Here is a 22,624-nt window from a genome sequence, read left to right on the forward strand (position 1 = left end):
GTGAGTGCAAGCAAATTTCTCAGGCCTTGAAAGCTGGGAGAATGGTTGAATGCTACCCTAAGATTGGGTTGGGCTCTTCCTGCTGGCCTTCCAAGCATCTGCCACTGAGTCCAGAGACTGGACTGAGGAATCAGGGATCCTCCCTGGAGATGACCAGGAGGAGGAAAAAGAACGTGTGTCTCAGATAGCAAGACTGGGGTGATGGAGTCCCCTTCTCAAATATCCCACAGGGCACCCTGCCTCAGCTTGTAAAGAATTCCTAAACCCTTGGGAGGCCAAGGCAGGCAGATTGCTGGATCTCAGGAGTTTGAGACCTGCCTAGGCAATATGGCAAGACCCTGTCTCTACCAATAATACAAAACACTAGTCAGGCATGGTGGTGTGCACCTGTGGTCCCATCTACTTGGGAGCTGAGGTGGGAGGATCATTTGAGCCGGCGGGGTGGAGGTTGCAGTGAGCTGCGATCGCACCACTGCATTCCAACCTGGGTGACAGAGCGAGACCTTGTCTGAAAAAATGTAATTAATATAATATAATACAATACAATATAATTCCTAGCATAATTTCTAAACCCACTCCCTTGATCCAATGTCACACAGCTAATAAGTGGCCAGGATAATAAGCACAAAATACAAGTTGTTGGTGTTATTATTATCTTTAGGGTCAACTTAGAGGAAAGCTAAGATAGAGAGTGGCATTTCCAAATGGCTGTCTAGTTTCTTTAATCAATCTCAAATTATTCATCTTGATTAACCCATTCAGTGTTTTCCAATCTTCAGTCATTCACCAGTATCTTGACCACGTATGCCTTGCCTGTTTATCAACCGTACTATTCTTAATTTTCTTTAAATAGATATGACCCTTTTCAAAGGTTCATACATTTATTTCTAAAGGCAACTTGATACAGTACAGTAAATGGAAAATTAGCCTCTTTTGCCATAAATAGATGGTTCTAGTAAAAGTAAAAATAGCTAAACAAAACTATGATTAAAGTTTAGATGTAGATTCTGTTGCAAGCTGGAGGCTGTGAGCTCCAGGCTTGCTTATTGGTGGGAAGAAAAAAGTGAGATAATCATTTCTCAAGATATATTAGCACTAAGCTGAGACTTTTACTTTAATGTGTTCTCAGGACTGCAAGAGAAGTGGAAAGGGAGTATTTTTTCCTAAGGAACTGGGAAAAGGGAGGATACTGGTTTCCCTTGGGACAAGACTGGGGCTCGCTGCGGGGAGGCAGGGAGGGACCGGCCCTCATGCCTCCTCTCGCTGGTCTCTGCAGTGCCCGGAAACGCCCCATCCCCTACTATCGGCCCAGCCCCTCTTCGTCCGGCAGCCTCAGCAGCACCTCCTCCTGGTACAGCAGCAGCAGTAGCCGCTCGGCCAGCCGCAGCTACTCCCGGAGCCGGAGTCGGAGCCGGAGCCGGAGTCGGAGCCGGACCCGGAGCCGGACCCGGAGCCGGACCCGCACAAGCAGCAGCTCTAGCTCCCGCAGCCCTAGCCTGGGCTCCCGCAGCCGGAGCCGGAACCGGAGCAGGAGCCGGAGCCGGAGCCGGAGCCGGAGCCGGAGCTACAGCTCAGCAGACAGCTACTCCAGCACGAGGCGCTAAGTGCCCCTGAGCCAGCTGCCCTTGGGGGCCCCTTCGCGCTGCCAGCCTCCCCCAACCACCTGCCCTCAACTGCCTTCTCCTTGGTGACAGATAGTGAGGGCTCCTATACCTTGTCCTTCCTGCTTGCCTAGGGGAAGAGGAGAAGAGGGTACGGGGGCTTCACTCTCTAGATCAACCTGCTAGGAGCCTCTACCAGCACCACCCTGGGGCCCAGCTCAGGCCTGGGCATATGGAGAGAACCATCATCTTGTGGCACAAAAAAAGAAAAAAGGAAAGAAAACCTCAAGGTTTTGTAAGAAGCAATGGGTCTGTGACTCAAAAATTGAGCTCTGGCCAGGAAAATGTGGAGACAGTTCTTCTCCTCCACTGCTCACAGGAGGCCCGTGGTAATTCTCTTCACCTCCCCGGATGCTCCCCTCGTCCAACCTCATGGCTGCACGTGGATGGACCCCCATGTCGGGGAGAGGTGAAGGAGGAGACCAATGGCAGTTCAGGTTCAAGATAAGGGGGTCAGGCCTTTAACTTCCTCAAACAGGCCAGAGCAAAGGCTGGAAGACACTTGGGTCCTAGAAGAAGGGATATCCTTGAACACCAGACATGGACATTTGACTTGGTGGGAGGTGTCAGGAGATAGGAGATGGTTAAGACGATAGATAGCAAAAAGGAAGGGGTCATTCTGCTGCTCCCAATATCTCAGCATGGTAAGGGGACAGAGCCCAGCAGATCCCAGCTGTGGAGAGTCCACTGCACGGCTGACACAAAACACCTCTTGGCTGTTCACAGGGGCCCTGCAACCTCACAAGAAAGGAGATAGTGGAAGAGTCAGGGCAGGTTGGTCTCCAGCCCCACTTCCCAAATATGCCTCAGCCCCACTAGCTGGCACCAACTTAATTCCACGGGACCATCTGCTGAACATTCCCCAGTGCCATGGCCGGTTGCCAGGCCCCAGCGCCAGCCAGTCTGGCCTTACCCTCGGGTTGGCGCCTGCCAGCCCCCTCCCCTCTGCCCAGGCTGCCACGCCCTGGATGCCACCCAGTGCAGCCTGGCACCTACCCACCCACCCTTCAGCTTAAGCCACTCCCCTTGCCTCTCAGGAATTTTGCCAGGATGGGGCACAGTGGCTCAGGTTTGGGGGAAAAGACCCGAATCCAGGGTGCCGGGGAGAGGGGCTTGGATGTGCCATGTCTTGGGCTCCTGCTGACTTCTGAGGTTTCTTGTCAGCTTGGGAAAGACCCACCTTTATTTCTGCCCTCACCCCAAGTCCCCCCTGGCTGGGGCTGGGCAGAGAGGGTAAGCTGATCTCCGATATACAAATACCACCAGCTGCTTCATCCACAGAAGGCGCTAAGAACAGGGAGGTGAGGAATAAGATCCTTAAAATAAACTCTTGGGCATCCCCCTCACCAGCTGACTGGCTTTCCGGAGGCTTGTGGGTGAGTTTCAAGTTTGTGGTGGCAACAGCAGCGGGACAGGGCATGGAGGGAGCGAGGGAGAGAGGACCAGTCCCAGCTTTTAGATATTTTGGGTTATGGGGAAGCAGGGGCCAAACATTCTTTATCCCTCCCACCCCAGGGAAAACATTTGGAAAATAGTCCTTTTTCTTGGAAACAGTGACATCTCCTCTACCCAATCTTTCCCATCCTATTAATCCATGGGGCTTGAGACTGCAAGGCAACCACCACCACAACAGCCCTTCCTCCATCAGAAGAGAGGAGCAAGGGGCCCGGGCAGCAGTGGACGACCCGGCTTCCCTATACCGGGCCTCTGGCCGAGATCTAAGCCCCGCCCACAAAGACTAATGGATGCCAGTGCTGTCACCACAGAAGGCCGGATGGCAGGTGCCTGGGACAGGAGCAGGTGCCCCGGGGAGGGCATGTACAGCCACTGTAAATAACCCTCATCCCTGCCCAGGAACCCAGACTGGACTTCAGTCTCCCTCCATGGAGACAAAGGCTTCCCAGAGCCACCAAAAATCTTAGCAGGACAGCTGTGAGAGGCATCAGAGCCTCGCGTTCGGACTGCCTTCATCGAGACAACTCTAGGGGACCATTTTGCCTGGGGCTCCTAGCAAACCTTTTTTATTTATTTATTTATCTGTTTATTTATTTATTTATGTGATGACTGTCTCTCTCGCCATTAGCAGTATTGAATTATTTATTTATTTATACAGGGGGGTGTGTGTGTGTGTGTGCGCGCGTGTGTGAGTGTGTTGGGGGGATCTCCTAAATTATTTTTGTGTATCTCCCTTTTCTGCTGTTTTTATTGATGGGATTTGAGAGGCCAAAGGTGAGTGGGCTATTGGCTTTCTCCCTGAAGGCTCTAAGCCTGGAACACCCTGGAGTTGGCCCAGAAGGAGGCACATCAGTCCCAAAATTCATCACTTAACCCAGTGTCCAGGAGGGTCAGGCATGTGCCCCAGCCTCCTGTCCCCCAGGTACCTCACAGGGGTATCAAAAAGATGCAGACAGCCCAGAGGCTTATGAGCTACGGTGATGAATTGACACAGTGGAGTTGCAACTTAGATGGGGGTTGGAGTCGAAAGTTGGCACATGGGGCCAAGGCTGCACAAAGTCGAAATCTCTTGTGAACGTCCCTTAGGGAGGCACCAGATTGGAGACAGATGTGCTATCTCCTAGCAGACTGATGAGGCTTCAGTTGAGTACTTACTGACGTAGTTGTCTTGTATTTTGAGGGCCACGGTGGATAAAAATGACGTCTGGTTTATTACTGGAATTGCACTTGGGGTTGACAAGGCGCTCACGCCATGAGACCGGAGGCAGAAATTGAGCTGACTGAGGAAAGATGCACCTTGATCTCACCCTCACTCCAAGGCACGTAGCAAGATCACTCCCTAGCTTCTCTGAGCACACCTAGTTGGTTTCATGTATGTTACACATGCTTCCACTCCACAGTACCTGATTCCTCTGCGTTCCCCTGAGATCTGAAGGCTACCTTGGGAAGAGGCGTCAGCCATCTTGCTTGAGAACCACCAACCCAGAAGCAAAAGCCTTTATCTATGATATCTTGCTGTTCCATCCAGGGAAAGCACACAGCTATTTCTAAAATTAGAAAAAAAAAAATGGTGGAAGGAGCAGCCAGATGTTCCACAGGACCCTGCCAAGAAGGTCATCTCCAAACCCATCCTGGAAGGGCCCAGGATCCAAAGGTCATCAGTTCTGCTTGTCTGACCAACTGGCAGTGTCTTCTGTCTGCTGGCCGGAGACAGCTCTTGCCCTTTCCAAAGTCACTGTCCACTGCCTTGCAATTGCCAGCTTGTCTGGTCCAGCTTTGGGTTTGGTGAGACTTTTGCAACATCCCTGGTTGTTTCCCTGGCAATGTGACTACCCAGTCCTAACCCAAAGCAAGGGAGTGCCCCTTTCCTGGGGGAAGTTTACAAGAAGGCTGCTTAAATGCCTGCTTCTGGAAAATCTCTCTCTCTCTCTCTCTCTGTGTGTGTCTCTCAGTGTATTTCTCTACTTTCTTTTACATTTCCTTTTTTTCTATCCAAAAACAGTGTGCTTGTTGAGGCACTGGTAACCTTGATTAACCAGAACCTCCCATTCGTGGTATTGCTGTTCCTTCGCCCATTTCACCCTCATTACCTTCTGCTTCCAAGGAATATGACAGATCACCAGGATGCTGCCCGTGGGGAGGATTTATCTCAAAAACCAACCTCCAAAATGGGAGGGGGATGAGGCTTGAGGTCAAGGACCATGCATCCCAAGCCTTTGACCTTCCTGCTGTGGAAGTGCGCTGGATGACAGAAACTGGATATATTGCTCCCTTTCCCCAGGGCAAAGTTCCCACCTCTGTGAAAAGGAGGGGTTTGGGGGATAAAAATTCAAAATGTTGGCCTGAGGCCTGAGAGTGTCCCCGGAGACAGAGGGAGCTTCACTAAGACCCAGAGGGAAAAGGAAAAGAGCCTCAAACATTTTTAGGAGGTTCTCCATTATGAGAGTAAAAACAAAAAGCAAGATTTGATCTCCCCTCAGTTAATTAGGCAATGCTAATTAACTCAAAGCCCCCACTTCGTAACATTCTGGTTCATTGAGGTTTGACCATATTCCTATCTGCTTTCCTTCCCTTCTTTGAAGGACAGTTGATCTTTCAGAAGCAGAATAAAATTAAGATGTTAGAACAAAGGTCTCAGTCTCGGAGAGCCCCATCACTTCATTTGCTCAGAGTCATCCTCTTTTGCAAAAGGGTTTTCTTGGAGAGGCCAAAATTCAGGGTGCTCTCAAAGGCAAAGAAAGCACATTGTCTTCCTTCTCCAGTCCAACTTTCATCTTCTCTTCTGCTGTTTTCTTTTCCCCTCTTTTTTTCACAAATGTTCAAAATGGTCTCATGTGCATGTGTCTTGCCCCGCTTTCCCCTTTAGCTGAACAGAAAATTTCGTCTTTCGACTTAGTAAAACAAGTCAAAAAACAGGATTCCTCCAAACATGCCTCCTCCCACACCGGCCAACCGAGTCCAGCTGAGAAACTTTTGCTAGATTCAATGTCATTGAGCAATGCTTTATTGAAACCTTGTTCTCACTTCTGCATCAATGAGCCAATGATACTGACGCAAATGTCATCTCTCCTCCATCTGTGGTTGTTGTTTTTGGAGTTAAAGTTTGTGTGTGTGTGTGTGTGTGTGTGTGTGTGTGTGTGTGTGTGTTTAGTTCTTTTGATGGCTGTTGTTTTGCATTGTAAATACCATGATGGGGGACCCCCATCAGAACATGGTTTATTTAATAATTTATTTCCTATTTATTGAGTAATATTGGGAAAAGAGAAGGACCACCTCTTTCCCTGAATTGCTATTGAGAATTGGTCCATCTCCCAGCTCCGGGTGCTGCTGTCTGCAGCAGGGGCATTACTGCCCAGGTAATGAGTGCTAGAATCACCAAGCAAATTGAAGTTGGCAGAAATGGAGGCTTCAGTCACACAAATTAGGCTTGAATGGAACTAAAACACTGGTTATCTCTGAGAAAACCTCATTTAGATGGAAATTAATTGAATAAAATGCTTACACACGAACCAACGTCTATTAAAAAGTCACAACTCCTTGAAAAAAAAATGAAGAAAGAAAAATTGTAAACCCTTTTTCTTTCTGGCCAAGAAAAGCTATGCCTCATCTTCTAACGAGCCAAGTCAAAAATACTACAATGATATTCCTATGTGTTTCTTTGGCCTTTGTGTCAGTCTGAATGAAATAGAATGGGTCTCTAGCCTCAGTCTCGTCATCTGTAAAATGGGGTTTGTCCTATGTATTATCTGCAAGATGTAGGAAATGGGGGCCCAAGCTCTGATGCTGTGGACTCCATACTGTTGGATATATTGTCCCTTGTGTCTTCTGCTGACTGTAGATTAAAGGGTGTCAACCAAGGAAGGAAACAAAAAAGTAGGGATTGGACTTCATTTGCAGAGTGAGGTCACAGTCGCTGAGTCCCACAGTCATATATGGGAGACCTCAAGTTGCTGTCACCTTGATAACTCTTGTATACTGGGTTAAAGCCCTCTGTATTTAGTTTGAACTTCTCTCCAAGCCCCGTGGTCCAAAGTCATCACAGGAGAGACCAAGATGGGCTTACCTTGCCCTGCTCTAGATTTAACCACTGTTCATTGTCAGGCTATATTTTTGTACAATCATTCAAACAATCCAGTGACATAGGTCATGTTGCCACTTTTCAGAGGAGAAAACTGAGGCCCAGGAGGGGGGAGTTGACATGCCCAAGCTCCCTTGAGCCCAGATTGGCTTGACTCAATGTCCAACGTTCCCTTGGTAGCTTTTTCTCTGGGGTCCTATGCTGTAAGAACTTCCCTCCGCACTGTATATTTTTTCTCCCAATTCTTAGCTATTTCTTCAAGCAATGATTGGCCAAGGACCTAGCATAATCCACCACATTGGCCTAGGGGACGTGGTGCACCCCAAGGCCATTTCTCTACATTGGAGGCTGCGAATCTCCTCTGGAAAATTCCCAACCCGAGGACCCACCATGAGCCCAGCTCAGCCTGACCAGACAGCCTCTGCCTGGAGCATCCACATCAGAGGGAAAGAAGCTGCTGTGTCCTCTAGCATCCTGGGACCCTGTCCTCTGCCCAGTGACACAGCAGCCATGGCTTGCTTGATTTCTGGTCTCCAAAGCTAAGCATAACCTTCCCGGGGTTTCTGGTTTTTCAGCCTGTACGAAACATGTCTCTGTTCTAATTAAAAGTCCCATGGTATGGTGTTCTCATGTATGGCTCAGTGTCCTCTGTTTATATGGGGTACTCAGAAGTGAAAAGTGGGGAGGGAGACAAGGAGCTAGAGAAGGCTTAAGTAGCACCTGCTGCATGTCATACATGTTCACACTGCTCAGCTCACATCTTTAATCTTCCAAACAAACGTGTAAGTATTTTGGGTTTTTGGTTGTATGTACAGTATATATACCAAATATATATGTGTGTGTATATATATATATATATATATATGTGTGTGTGTGTGTGTGTGTGTGTGTCTGTGTGTGTTAGTAGCATCTATGGGGCGCCTTAGGTGACCTTTTTGGAAACATTTTATGTGTCTTATCTTAGTCTTCAGCAACAACCAACCCTATAAAGTAGGTATTAGGAACTTCTTACGAATAAGGAAACTGAGGCTTAGAAAAGCAAAGTCAGCCAGGCACAGTGGCTCATGCCTGTGATCCCAGCACTTTGGGAGGCTGAGGCAGGCAGATTACCTGAGGTCAGGAGTTCGAGACCAGCCTGGCCAACGTGGTGAAACCCCATCTAAACCCCTACTAAAAATACAAAAATTAGCTGGACATGGTGGTGGGCACCTATAGTCCCAGCTACTCAGGAGGCTGAGGTGCAAGAATCACTTAAACCCGGGAGGCAGAGGTTGCAGTGAGCTGAGTTCACACCACTGCACTCCAGCCTGGGCCACAGAGAGACAACCCATCTCAAAAAAATAAAAAGAAAACCAGAAAAGCAAAGTCACTTGCCCAAGGACCACAGAATCCAGAATCGATGATAATATCCAGGCAGGCTAACTCCAAAGCCCAGGTTGTCAACTTCTTTGCTCGGTAGCACTCCAGTATGTGTAATGAGTAACCAGAGTTCTTTGGTGGAACTCTTTTTCTCTGGAATCTTCTTCATGGTTGGGAGGAAGGACACAGATTTTGGAGTCCAAAGACTTAGATTCAAATCTAGACCCTGCCATTACCAGCTAGGTGGTATTGGGCAAGCAGTATATACCTTGCTGGTGCTTGATTGGTTTGCTCATCTGTAAAATGGGATAGCAACAGCCACCTCCCTGGGCTGCTGTGGGAACTAAATGAGATGGCGGCTTTAAAAAATAATGAGGCACCAAAAGTAGTCAGTGACTGTTAATGAGCAACATGACTATTTCCTAAACTGAGACTGAGCTATGGTGGTGAAGATTGAGTAGATAGCCTAAAATAGCCAACTTGGATCTGCAGTAGCCCTGCAAGGCCCTGTGGAAATGTCCTCAATGTGGAATTAAATTGTTTCTTTCCCTCCAGAGCAGGGGCTGAAAACAGCCCCCGGGACAGGCAGGTGAGGGAAGCAGACAAGGTTAGAACTGTGGGGAACTGGAGAACTCAATAGATGAATACCAGATCGAAACCTCAGCTCAGAGTTGCCAAATCTTCCCATTTTTCAAGACAGCCTGATTTTTTCCATCTTAAAATCTCCTGATTTTAAAATATTCATAACTCATTGTTTTTTTCAAACACTATGTGGGTCCAAAAAATTATGCACACACACACACCAGTCCACAACCGAGTTGATTATCAAGTAGGAGAGAAAGATCAAAGAAAACAGGTGACTGCCACTACTCCCCTTGTATCCTGCCCAGCAGAAATTTCCCTTAGGAGTCATTGGATGGGATAATCTCCTTTGAGTAAATCCATGACTATACACCACACTCCCCAAGTCCCCCCAAACACACTGATTTCTTTCTTCCCAAATAGGTTTGGATAAAGCAACAACCAGTATCCTCCTCTGAGGCTCTGTCAATAAATAATGGTAATTACTACTAATAATAAACTTTTATGGATCAGTTACCACCTGCCACGCCCTTTGCATGCATTAACTTATCTCCTCTGGGGAGGGTTACCTAACTTTTTTACTTTTAATTTTTTGGGGTACACACACTAATTTCATTCTCATAACAACATCATTTAGCCCCATTTGACAGAGGACAAAATTGAGGCTGATGGAGGGAAGACCACATAGCTAGTAGGTATTTGAACTTAGGTCTGTGGGCTCCAGGGCCATTTCTGCTACACCTCTTTACCCCTGAGGGTGGGAGCTCCATCAACTCAGAGCTAGCCGTCCTTAAGGACCCCTGGTAACTTCTTCCCATAAATTATGGCTGCCAGGAGACTGGAGGATGCCTTCACCTTTCTATCTCCTGCTCCAGCCCCCGGTTACCGGAATCCATGTGTTTGTTTCTCCAGCAATTGCTCTCAACAGGCACTTCTCCCAGCCCAGGTGTCTGAGACATCCCTCCGGAGATGCCTCTCTCTCAGGCCAGATTAACAGCTGCCCAACGATGGAGCGGAGGTGGCACGCATTCAACACTCCCACCTGGGCAGCCCTGGGGACGCACACAGCCCTTCCATCGGGTGAAAACAAAGGCATAAGCAGAGGAGTGGGAGGAACATCAGAAAACAAATCCTCCTGAGAGCCAGGGACCAAGACTTGCTGTATGGCCCTAAGTAAATCAAGCCCCTCTCTAGGACCTAGTTACTCTACCTGTTAAAAGGGAATGCACTAGACCAGTGGTCCACAACCCTGGCTAGACATTAAAATCACCTGTGAACTTTACAAAACCACACATGCTGGAGTTCCACTCCACCCCAAATAACAAGAATCTCTGAGGGTGACATTGGTGTTTCTAAAAGGCTCCCTAGAGCATTCTGATACGAAGCCAGGATTGAGAGTCACTGAATTAGATGGCACCTGAAATGCCATCCAGGTCTGGTGTCCTAGGCATGTTACTAGATGTCATAATGGGGACAATAAAACCAGCACAAAAAGCACCCAACACATACAGGGCCTGCTATGTGCTAGGCATGCTTCTAAGTGCTTCACATATGTGAACATAAATTACATATTCACTGCCACAACATCCTTATAAGGTAGAAAGTACAGTTTTTGAAGCCTATTTTGCAGATGCAGAAACTGAGGCACAGACAGTTTTCCCCAGGTCACACAGATAGTAAGTGGTAACTGCTGGATGCTAGAATAAAAGTGAGTCCAAAGAGGCACGTGAAACAGCCTTGTGGGGTCAAAAAGGCATCACAGAAAAAAACTGACCTCTAGGTTGATCCTGGGAGATGGGTAGGTGTTGGTCAAGCAAAGGAAGGGTTAAAAAAGAGGAGGGAAAGGGCCAAGCACAGTGGCTCATACGTGTAATGCCATCTCTTCGGGAGGCAGAGGCGGACGGATCACTTGAGGTCAGGAGTTCAAGATTAGCCTGGCCAACATGGTGAAACCCCATCTCTACTAAAAATACAAAAATTAGCTGGGCGTAGTGGTGCATACCTATTATCACAGCTACTCCAGAGGCTGAGACAGGAGAATTGCTTGAACCTGGAAGGAAGAGATTGCAGTGAGCCGAGATCGCAACACTGCACTTCACCCTGGGTGACAGAGCAAGACTGTGTCTCAGAAAAAAAGAAAAAAGAAAAAGAAGAAAAGAAAAGAAAGAGGAGGGAAGGGAGTCATCTCCAACAGGGGCAATTCAGAGTGTACAGGGCCAGAGTCAATGACACCCACCTGCCTCCCCCACGTCCCCAGCATATTCCTTCCATGAGGCTTCTTACCACCTATAACCAGTTTGCTTACTTGTTTACTTGTTTACTGCCCGTCTCCATGAGGACAGGAGTCTTGTCCACTTCATTCATCTCTGTACGCCCTGCAGCACATGGCCAGCTGTCAAGTGATTGAATCTGCCTGGAGTGCCAGCCCCGTTCCCTTTCAATACTCATTCATTCTTGGGCTGGTTAATTTTTAGCTTATGTCAGGGACAGAGAGTGGTACTAGGAGGACTGTGGCAAGGCTGTGACATTGTCCCACACAGGGACTCTAAAGATGTCTCATGCACACTCTCTTCCCACCCTGGGAGAGAGAGAAGCCAGCATGCATGGTAGGGTAGACATGAGCACCTACTGTTTGTCCAGCATTGTTCGAAGCACTGGATATATACCCTTAGATGAGAAAATGGCACAATTTTAAAAGGCTGTGGCTTTAAGCAAGAACTTGTGAATCAGACAACCTGGATTGGAGCCTGACTCTGCTACTTCCTCACTGTGTGTCTGTGTGTCAGTGACCTAACCTCTCTGAGCCTCAGGTTCCTTATCTTTCCAATGACTGCTGTGAAGGTTAGTAGAGGTGATGCCTGGAAAGGACTTAGCAAAGTGTCTGACTGAGTGTTCGTTCCATTGTTACTGATCATTTAAAAAAGGGGAGGGGGACTGGGTGAAGTGGCTCACGCCTGTAATCCCAGCACTTTGGGAGGCCTAGGAGGGCGGATCACGTGAGGTTGGGAGTTCAAGACCAGCCTGGCCAACATGGAAAAACCCCGTATCTACTAAAAATACAAAATTAGCCAGGGGTGGTGGCACATGCCTGTAATCCCAGCTACTCGGGAGGCTGAGGCAGAAGAATCTCTTGAACCCGGGAGACGGAGGTTGCCATGAGCCGAGATCATGCCACTGCACTCCAGCCTTGGCAACAAGAGTGAAACTCCACCTCAAAAAAAAAAAGGGGGGGTGGTGGGGGTAGATGCTCAGTTGCGTATATCAGCTCATGATAATTTCTGGGAGGATTTCAGGTCACCTTGGCAAAAGATAGAACAGTATCTCTTCCCTTTTCATCACCTACAACACGAGATTCTCAAGAGAGGCACTCCCACCTGCCATCCTCCATAAGGATCTCCTCCTCTCAGAAGGATCTAAAGCCTCCTGAGAACTTGGCAATCTTCCTATGTAGATCCCCACCCTGAAATTTCATCAACATCTTCCACGCAAGTAGCTCTAGCCTGAACCCATCAGTGGAAAGACACTGGGGCACTGTTCAGGCCTTTCCACCCATAGTGGCTTTACAAAACAGGTTTACCACTCCCGTGGAACGCTGTCACTCCACCATTGTATACCTATGGCCAACCTATAGTCAGATGACTCATGGAAATTTTTCTTTTGGTCTTTTCTTCCCCCTTTGCCATGGAAAATTGTCAAATGTTTTCTGAAGGTTTAACACTGTGTTCCTTTGACAATACACTCTCAAATTGAAAACCAAAATAACACAAATCACATCAAGTAGAGTCATACTGCCAAATGGAAAGGGGTTGGAATAGATACACACACACACACACACACACACACACACACACACACACACACACATCCCGAGAGGGAGAGAGAGAGACAGAGAGAGAGAATTTGTTTTTTCCCTTCAGTCTCTGTCACCTCAAAACCTATTTCTAGATCAAGGTATCTTAATCTAAAGAAAACCATGCCCTCCTGTGCTTGGGCTTCCTAGAGTCTGTGAATCATTTGAAATTCCAAGCCAAGTTTTCTGTATTAAAATATCAGCATTTCAGTGCAGAGGAGGTATATATTTCCACCAGTTTTCCAAGGGATTCAACTCAATGAAACCTTCAGGATGCTTCTGCAAAACCCATCTTCACTCTCTTCGGATGTGGTGGTGTTTCTAGTTGCCTCCCAAAAGCCATTCCCCCTTCATCCATAGTAATAAAAAACCCCAATTTATAACCGGGATTATAGCCACCCAGAATAAAGACTGCATCTCCCAGCCTCCTTTGCAGCTAGGGGTGGCCATAGCTGCAAGATGTCTGAGCAATAGACAGAATTCTTGGTGGTAGTGTCCAGAAATTTTTATGAAAGAGATTTGTCATGTGCTTTTTCCTTCTTCATCCCTTCCTTTCTCTTGCTGGCTGGAATGTGGACATTATTGCTGGAATGCAGGTGACTTTCTGATTCATGAGGTGGCTTTGGGAATAGAGCCCATATGGTTAAAGCACTAAGATAGAAGCGGTCTCCAGCTTGAGGATATGGTGGAGCAGGGACACATATTAGCCTCAGACAGAATCTCTCTGGACTTCAACGTTAAGAAGAAATAAATTTATTCTCTTATTTCAGCCACTCTTATTTTGACTGTCTGTTGTTCACAGCTAAAGTTACTCACAACTCAAATTCAGGGTGAAGCTAAGACAGTCCCCAGAAGGAATATCTTGTTAATCTCTCCTCCATCTCTATACATCCTCCCCAGCTCCTCCAGTCTTCCTCCTGCTCCCAGAACAAAGCTTGAGAATGCTCTCAGCTGAATGCTACTAAGAGCTGTCACTCCAGACTTAGAAAAAGCTATTTCTAAGTAGTTGTCTGGCAGCAAAGTCACCAACTGGTCAAACCGGATTCTGCTCTGACTGCAGAGGTATCTGGGAAAGGGGCCTCAAGATTACAGACCTTCCAGCTCTCCCTTTTCCAAAGATCTCAGAGCCACCCTCTGTATAAGGTGCTCATGATGGAATTCTTCATAAATGCTCCAAACTGAGAGGAACATGTACCACTTTCCTAGCCAGGCCCTAGACAGAGGAAGCAGAATGATTTACCCCTTAGTATAACTTTAGTACTGGGGAAGTTCTTTTAAAGCAATACCAACAACCACAGAATTACAGAATTCGGAAGACTCTCCATCAGAATAAGCCAGGTTATACTGCAATAACAAATAAGTCCAAAATTTCAATGCCTTGAAAGAGCAAAGACTTCTTTCTCACCCGTGTCCATTGTTGGCCAGCAGGGTCAGCCTACTTGTTACTGATGTTGACGACTATGATGCTGATGATCATAGGGCAGAGGGAAAAAGAACTCACTCACCCAAGGGTGCTGCCTACACAGAGCCAAGAGGTTCCCATGGGCTCCCAAGGGCTTTGAACTGGCAGTGATGGACATCATTTCTGCTCACAACTCATCGGCCATAACTAGTTATATGGCTCCTTCCAACCACGGTGGCATCAGGAAGTGCATTGCTACCTCACAGGGGCCCAGAAAGCAGGAGGAGGAGGAAGAGAAACCAGAAATGTTTGGCAAACAACGTTAGTTACAACCTCAAACCACCCATTTCATTGAATCCTCACTATGGATCAGGTACTGCTCTAGGTGGCAATGATACAGCCATGAACAATCAGACATAAGTCCCTGCCCTCTGCCTGCATGGAGCTTACATTCTAATGGAGGCAGCAGAGAAACAAATAACTAGAGATGTAAAATGTTACTAGTAGTTAATGGCAAGTGCTGTGAGGAAAAGTAAACCAGCTAATGCGAGAGTGTGACTTATTAAGTGGTTAGAGAAGCTTTATCTGAGTCGTTGAAATATAAGTAGAGACACAAATGAATGAAGAGACCTGCCTTATGGAGACCCGGGGGAAGAGTGTTCCAAGCAGTGGGAACAGCAGGCAGGAAGACCTTCAGGCAGGAACATGCTTGATTCTTCCATCTGAGGGTCAGAAATGAGGACCCTGTGATTGAAGCCCATGACCAAGGAGTGGGTATTAGCAGGAAATCCAGTGAGAAGGGTAACCAGGAGCCTTCCTTTTTTCTTCATAAAATTTTGTAGTATTGTCACCAGAAATGGGTCGTGATCCAGATCCCAAGAGAGGGTTCTTGGATCTCACACAAGAAAGAATTCCAGGGGAGTCCATACAGTGAGGCCAAAGCAAGTTTATTAAGAAAGTAAAGGAATAAAAGAATGGCTACTCCATAGGCATAGCAGCCCTGAGGGCCGCTGGTTGCCCATTTATGGTTATTTCTTAATTATATGCCAAACAAGGGGTAGATTATTCATGAGTTTTCTGGGAAGTCAGGGGTAGGGGGGTGAGGGGGTAGGGCAAATTTCTGGAACTGAGGGTTCCTCCCCTTTTTAGACCATGTAGGTGTAAACATAACTTCCTTACATTGCCATGGCATCTGTAAAGTGTGATGGCGCTAGTGCGAGTGTCTTTTAGCATGCTAATGCATTATACTTAGCGAATAATGAGCTGTGATGACCAGAGGTCACTCTCATTGCCATCTTGATTCTGGTGGGTTTTAGCTGGCTTCTTTACGGCAACCTGGAACTTTGTGACCTGTATCTTGTGCCGATCTCCTATCTCATCTCAAAGACCTTGTGACCCAAGGTCTTTGTGACCTGTATCTTGTGCTGACTTCCTATCTCATCCTGTGACAGAATGCCTAACTTAGTGGGAATGCAGCCCAGCAGGTCTCAGTCTTATTTTACCCAGCCCCCATTCACCATGGAGTTGCTCTGGTTCACATGCCACTGACAGTATCTGAAATTCTTTCTATTGTTTATTTATTTTGTGAACCCCAAAAATCTGAAACACGTCTCAGTTAACTTAGAAAGTTTATTTTACCAAGGTTGAGGACACGCCTGTGATACAGCTTCGGGTGGACATGTGCCCAAGGTGGTAGGGGCACAGCTTGGTTTTATACATTTTAGGGAGACAGGAGACATCAATCAATATGTGTAAGATGTATATTGGCTCAGTCCAGAAAGGTGGGACAACCAGAGGAGAAGGCAGGACAACTTGAAGAGGGGCGGGGGCTTCCAGGTCATAGGTAGATAAGAGACAAATGGTTGCATTCTTTCCAGTTTCTGATTAGCCTTTCCAAAGGAGGCAATCAGATATGCATGTATCTCAGTGAGTAGAGGGGTGACTTTGGATGGAATGGAAGCAGGTTTGCCCTCAACTGTTCCCAGCTTGACTTTTTCCTTTAGCTTAGTGATTTGGGGGCCCCAAGATTTATTTCCCTTTCATAAACTGTTTATTGATACACATGAAAGCAGGGATTTTGCCTCATTGACTGCTTCATCTCTAGCCCCTCAGCTAGTGCTTTCCAAGTGAGAATGTAACAATTATGGAATGAATGAATCCGTGAGTAAATGAACAGACTGTGTCTCCCACTCCCTGCATCTGGCTCCTCCTCACATGTTCACTGAGTGGCACCACCATTCACCCCATTGAAAGGTCTGAAAACCGAGACATGCATTTGACGAAACTTCTCTTCCCCTCTCACCGCAATCAGCAGTCAAAATGCTCCTGCTTCTTTAACGGATCATGATTATATCCACACTTTACCGCTCCTCAGCCAACAACACAGCCAAGGTTGCCATTTCACTGGGACCACTGCAGCAGCCTCCTAGCTGGTCTCCCTAAAGCCCCTGTAAGATCTTCTCCAAAAGCAGACAGTGATTTTCATGGAACTCAGTTCTCATCACAGCACGCTCCTCCTCCAAAGAGTTCAGTGGTTCTTCAGTGTGCTCAAGACAAAGTCTAACCTCTTAATGGAGTCTGCAAGGTCCAGTGTGATCAAGGGCACACCTTGACTATTTCATCTCCCTGACTATTATATAGTCACCTCCCTGACTATTTCCCCTGATAATCTATGCTGACAGTTACTCAGGGAGATAGGTGTTGAGATCATCTCCATTTTACAGACGACAAGACAGAGGTTCAGAGAGACTAAGTTCCTTGCCCAAAGCAGCAGAGCTAATGGGATTCAAATCCATATCTGGTTGAGTTCCTACCCACTATGTTTTACTGTCTTTCTTAAGTGGGAAATGGCAGCCCGGTCACTTCCTGAAAATTCTGGTTAGTTGAGATATTGGTTCTCTGAACCCGGAAGAAGTATTTGAACCATGAAAGATCTCAGAGGCCTTGATTTAGGCTCAGGTGTAAGAAATAGAGCCCCTGAGAGCCTAGTTGTGGATGTCCCTTCTTGAGGATGGGTGGAGAGAGGGCAGGATGATCCTCTCCGTCCCATAGCTGAGCCCTGACTCCCTTCTGTTGGCGGCACCTGCAGCAGAGAGGAGCTCCTATTGAGCTTGCGGGGCCCCCAGCCCTGCCCCAGCTCCAAGTGGCTTTCATTAGTAACACGTAAGGATCCTCTGCTCGATGCACAATAGCTCCTCCCAGGCAGTCATCACTCTCCCAAATGTCAGCGTGTTCCTGGTGTCATTTGTTCTGCCAAGAAAGTCTGGAAGGGCTGAAAGAGGTTTCAGAGAGAGAGAAGCCTAGCAAGAAGGTAGGGGAAGAGGTGGTCCAGTGACCTGAAGTTCAGCTGTGTTCTGCTGGTAGATCTGGGTTTGGAAGGCCAGTGCTCTGGCTGGGCATACACCAGGGGTCAGGTGGCACAGGCTCCCTGGGTAGCTGAAGGTACAGGTTTTGCAGCCAGTCATCCCGGATCTGACCTTGTGCTTTAGATTGTTCAACTGTAAAATGTGGTTAACAATAGGACTTCTACCTCCAAGAGTTGTTAGGAGGATTAAAAGAGGCACAACATACAGGGCATTTAGCAGAGCTTGGTACATGATAGTTCTCAAATAATGATGGGTATCATTACTTTCATTTTGCAGTTATTATTCACAGAATCACATAGTGGTTAAAAACACAGACTCCGGAGCCGGATTGCCTAGACGTGAATCCCAGCTTTGCCACTTAGTAGCTGTGTGACCTTGGGCAAGTTATTTAACTGTTCTGTGCTTTGATGTTGTCATCTGTGAATGGGGATAATAATACCTACCTTAGAGCAATTCATGTGAGAATTAAATAAGTTGATATATGCGAAGCACTTACAATTGGTACTAAATGTTAAATACGTATTTATTATTATTATTATTATTATTATTATTATTACCGCTATGATTATTATTTGCAAAGGTGGTCAGGGAAGGCAATTCCTGGGAAGAATTTTGGAGAAAATAATAGAAGAAAGCTAGAGCTCCAATAAATAAGTGTTACTTTCCCAGGATTGTGAGGGCGTAGGCTCATTTAGGGAGGGACCCACTGCAGGCTGTTTATTTTATTTTGTTTATTTATTCATTCTTGCTGGGGTGTGCGGCAGAGAAAAGAGGCCTGGGCTTGAAGTTCAGACAAATCTAAGTTCAGAATCCATAAGCTGGAGGCCTCGGGCAGGTCACTTCATGTCTTGAGCCTCAGTTTCCTTATCTGTAAAAAGGGAATAATGATAGCATAAAATCTCCAGGGGGCGGTGATGAAAATTAAAAAGAGCATGCTTGGGAAGCCTTGGTGCCTGGCACCTTCTATGGACTGCAGAAATATTAGTTAATATTCTGATGCTGTTACTGCATGTAGAGTCTACCCAGTGGGAGCTAGGCAATTCAGACCCAGGGTTGCTGATATGACATCATATACTCATCCAAGATATGCTGGGCTTCCACAGTGCAGCAGGCACCCTCTAGGTGCTAGGGATGCCGCTATGAACAGGACATCCAAGGTTCCTGCTGTATGGAGCCAAGTGTGCTGGAAATTCCGTTAGTGTCATCGTAGGGGAGTCTGAGAAACGAAAGAAATAAAAAGGCATGAGCATGCTTACTTCCTATTTTCTGGAGGATGTGCTGGGATCCAGGGCCACCCAAAAGAACCAACTCTGAGACGGGTCTTCAGACCCTGGGGAGGGGCTGGGGGCTGGGAATCCCCTAGGGGAGGGTGGGAACTTTTGTTTCTTACTACACTGAAAAGAAAAGGCACAGAATCTGGCAGCTGTGTCTTTGTCCTACTTGGTCCTAGCTTCAGACCACCACTTCCCCCCAGTTTTGCACATGCAGGGTGATCTCATCCTCCTCCTGGGCTGTTTTGAGAATTAATAGTGGTATGCCCCATATGAAAGCTCTAAGAGGATGGCATCCAAGAGAACAATGCTCTGGTTCCCAGGATCTAACGTCCGTACCCTGCACCACAGTACCCTCTAAGGTCTCTTCTTCCCTGGTGTAACCAGCTTGGAGGCCCCCCCTTTTCCCGGGCCTCTCCTGAGCCTGGCGTCATATTTTCACCTGATTGGTGACAGCCCATGGGGTTTAGTGACTACTTTCCTCGTGTGTTAGCTGACTCCTCACCAGGTGGCCGAGTTAGCAGGAGCAGCTGCCTCCCTCCTCAGCGTCCTGACATGAAGGGCTTGCTGGATCCAGAAATGCAATGAGAGCCCAAAGGGGAACAGGACACCAGGTAGTGTGGAAGGATCGCTGGGTAAGGCTTGACCAAAATCGCCCCCTGGAGATTTTATGCTATCATTATTCCCTTTTTACAGATAAGGAAACTGAGGCGCAAGACATGAAGTGACCTGCCCGAGGCCTCCAGCTTATGGGTACCGGTTATTACCGTGCACTCCCAAGTCCCCCTGACTTGGATTCCAATCCTTGGTGGCTTCACCTCTCTGAACCACAAGGATTCCATGAGGTCATGGATAAAACTGTTGATCACAGGGCTGGGTGCATGGTTAGTGTTCAATAAATGTGAGCCATGACTTTGACTTCAGAGGCAGTGTAGCAGATGAGACAAGAACCAAACTGCCCAGGTTCGAATCCCAGCTCTGCCACTGACATAGGCATGTCAGGTAATCTCTCTGTGCCTTAGTTTCCTCATCTCTAAAATGTGTTTAATAAAACATCATTCCTGACAGTCATGGTGGCTCATGCCTGTAATCCCAGCAATTTGGGAGGCCGAGGGGGTGGATCACCTGAGGTCCAAAGTTTGAGACCAGCCTGACCAACACGGTGAAACCCCATCTCTACTAAAAATACAAAAATTAGCCAGGTGTGGTGGCAGGTGCCTGTAATCCCAGCTACTCCGGAGGCTGAGGCATGAGAATCACTTGAACCCGGGAGGGAGGCAGAGGTTGCAGTGAGCCAAGATCATGCCATTGCACTCCAGCCTGGGCAACAAGAGTGAAACTCCACCTCTAAATAAATAAATAAATAAATAAATAAATAAATAAATAAAACATCCTTCCTAGTAGGATTGTGGCGAGAAGTACAAGAGTTTTAGGCACATACATTTAAAGTGCTCAGAACAGAAACTGGCATGGGGCAAGTGCCCCATAAATGCTAATGATTGTTATTTCTATTTTCTACCTTTGCATCCTCTCTCTCCTCCCCCTCATCCTTGAAATGAGAAGGTGGATTAGGTCATCACGGTTCAGTTCCCTGCTCCTTCGCCAGGCTTCCCCTCCTTCTGGGTCCCCTGGTACCAACTAAGCCACGTTTTAGGCAGAGGGGTCCTCTGGAGGTTTGGGGATGGCCTGGAAAGGGAGAAGGAGGGGAGTTTCTTCCCGAACATACCCCACCAGCAGACTCGCCAATAAATAAACACAGCCCCATCGGCACATAAACACACACTCACCCCTGCACCCACTCAAATCCACACACAAACTCATTCCACCCTGTCCCACGCACTCAGAAACCTCACCCCAGCCCCTGCCCAGGTCCCAGGCAGGGCCAGGTTTCTCTGGTGCGTCATGCGGCATGCAGTGATTCTCCCCACAACTGGTTTCCAACTCAGCCGGCCCCGCCCAGCTGTAATTACAGAGAAAGCGGAGGCTTCTGTGCCCAGCCATGACGTCAGCCCGAAGCTTCCAGCCTGATGAGCTCACCCCACATCCAGCGGGGGCCCAGTCACTCGGGACATGTCATGCCGTGGAGTCCCCACCATTCTTTCTCAGCTGGGGAGGAGGGCAGGGGTCTCTGTCTGTCGGTTAAGCACAGATCCGGGATTCAGAACAACCCAGGTTCCCATCCAGGCTCTGCCACTCCATATCTGTGTGCAAGGGCCAAGGCTCTGTGCCTCTGTTTTTTCACCTGCAAAATGGGGGTGATGATAATAGTGACACTTAACTATTGAGTGAGGGTTTAACTCAGTAATGTCTGAAATATACTAACTCTAAAAGCAGATGCACAGGAGGTAATGGGTGACAGTGATTGTTTTTCTCCATATTATTATTTTTAGCAAACTGCCTCATGCAAACACTGTTTAATATCAAAACAATTTCTCAACCTATGACTCACCGAATTCCTTAATATCCTCAACTTACCCTCATCTCGTGAAGAAGGCAGGGCTGAGACCCGAAAGCCCACAGAGGGAAAACGACATGCTGAAAATTGTCTACCTGTTGCGGACAGATCAAAGATTAGAACCAAAGCCGAAGAGGCCTCCGGCCCAAAGGAGGATTTGTAAATTCATTCTTCCAGCTGTGTGGTTAGAGCAGGAAAGTCTAGATTTGGGGCTTTGAGTTTCAGACCAGACATCCTGCTTGAGTATACTACTTTTCAATAATTATCAGTATTAACAGTCATAATAATAACAGAAGCTACTATTCATGAACACTTCTATGGTAGTTTTCTCATCTGTAAAATGGGATAATACTGGTACTCTTACCTCACAGGATTGCTGCTGAGGATTAAATGAGTTCATATTTATAAAGCCCATAGAGCAGGACCTGGCATGTAGCAAACATTATGTAATCGATAACTCAAAATGGAAACTACAAAGGTGCCCATCAGACTGCTAGGTGCTGAAAGAGAATTACCTCATGTATTCCTCATGGCATATCTGTGAATTGACTACTGTTACATCCATTTATAAGGAGGAAAACTGACAATTTGGAGGTGCCTGGGAATAATGTTACTGCCTATAAAGATGCTTTGCTTGACCAAACATTAATCAGATTTCTGAATCTTCTCCTAAGCCCATCTGTGAGGTTCCTTATAAAAATTCAGTTTTGGGCCAGGCGAGGAGGCTCATGCCTGTAATCCCAGCACTTTGGGAGGCCGAGGCAGGTGGATCATGAGGTCAGGAGTTCAAGACCAGCCTGGCCAAGATGGTGAAACCCATTTCTACTAAAATACACAAAAATTAGCTGGGCATGATGGCGGTGCCTGTAATCCCAGCTACTCGGGAGGCTGAGGCAGGAGAATCGCTTGAACCTGGGAGGCAGAGGTTGCAGTGAGTCGAAATGGCACGACTGTACTCTAGCCTAGGGGACAGAGTGAGACTCCGTCTCAAAAAAAAAAAAAAGAAAGAAAGAAAGAAAGAAAAATTCAGTTTTGGCGTGAACTCTGCTAAGTCTGTTTAGCAGCAATCACCCATCTTCGATGTCTGATCACCCTCGATATCTGATTAGTTTCCTCATCCTCCACCATCCCCCAGATGACGTCTGA

The 22,624-nt window shown here is 47.2% G+C and overlaps 1 protein-coding gene and 1 long non-coding RNA gene across 2 annotated transcripts in view; one reads left to right on the top strand and one right to left on the bottom strand.

Moving 5' to 3' along the window:
• The window catches only part of SRRM4 (serine/arginine repetitive matrix 4), a 177,433-nt gene extending 170,754 nt beyond the window's left edge, over positions 1–6,679 (top strand). The window contains exon 13 of the mRNA XM_005572373.5: positions 1,277–6,679. Within this exon, the coding sequence (XP_005572430.3) occupies positions 1,277–1,604 (328 nt within the window). The 3' untranslated portion in view covers positions 1,605–6,679. The remainder of the gene's footprint in view (positions 1–1,276) is intronic.
• Positions 6,680–16,003: 9,324 nt separating this feature from the next.
• On the bottom strand, positions 16,004–20,981 carry LOC123567600 (uncharacterized). Its single transcript, XR_006690657.3, has 2 exons — positions 20,877–20,981; positions 16,004–18,968 (listed from the first exon to the last, which is right to left on the bottom strand). It is a non-coding gene; the product is annotated as an uncharacterized lncRNA (long non-coding RNA).
• Between the last annotated feature and the right edge of the window lie 1,643 nt (positions 20,982–22,624).

This window comes from Macaca fascicularis, chromosome 11, assembly GCF_037993035.2.
Source record: "Macaca fascicularis isolate 582-1 chromosome 11, T2T-MFA8v1.1".
NCBI classification, from domain to species: domain Eukaryota; kingdom Metazoa; phylum Chordata; class Mammalia; order Primates; family Cercopithecidae; genus Macaca; species Macaca fascicularis.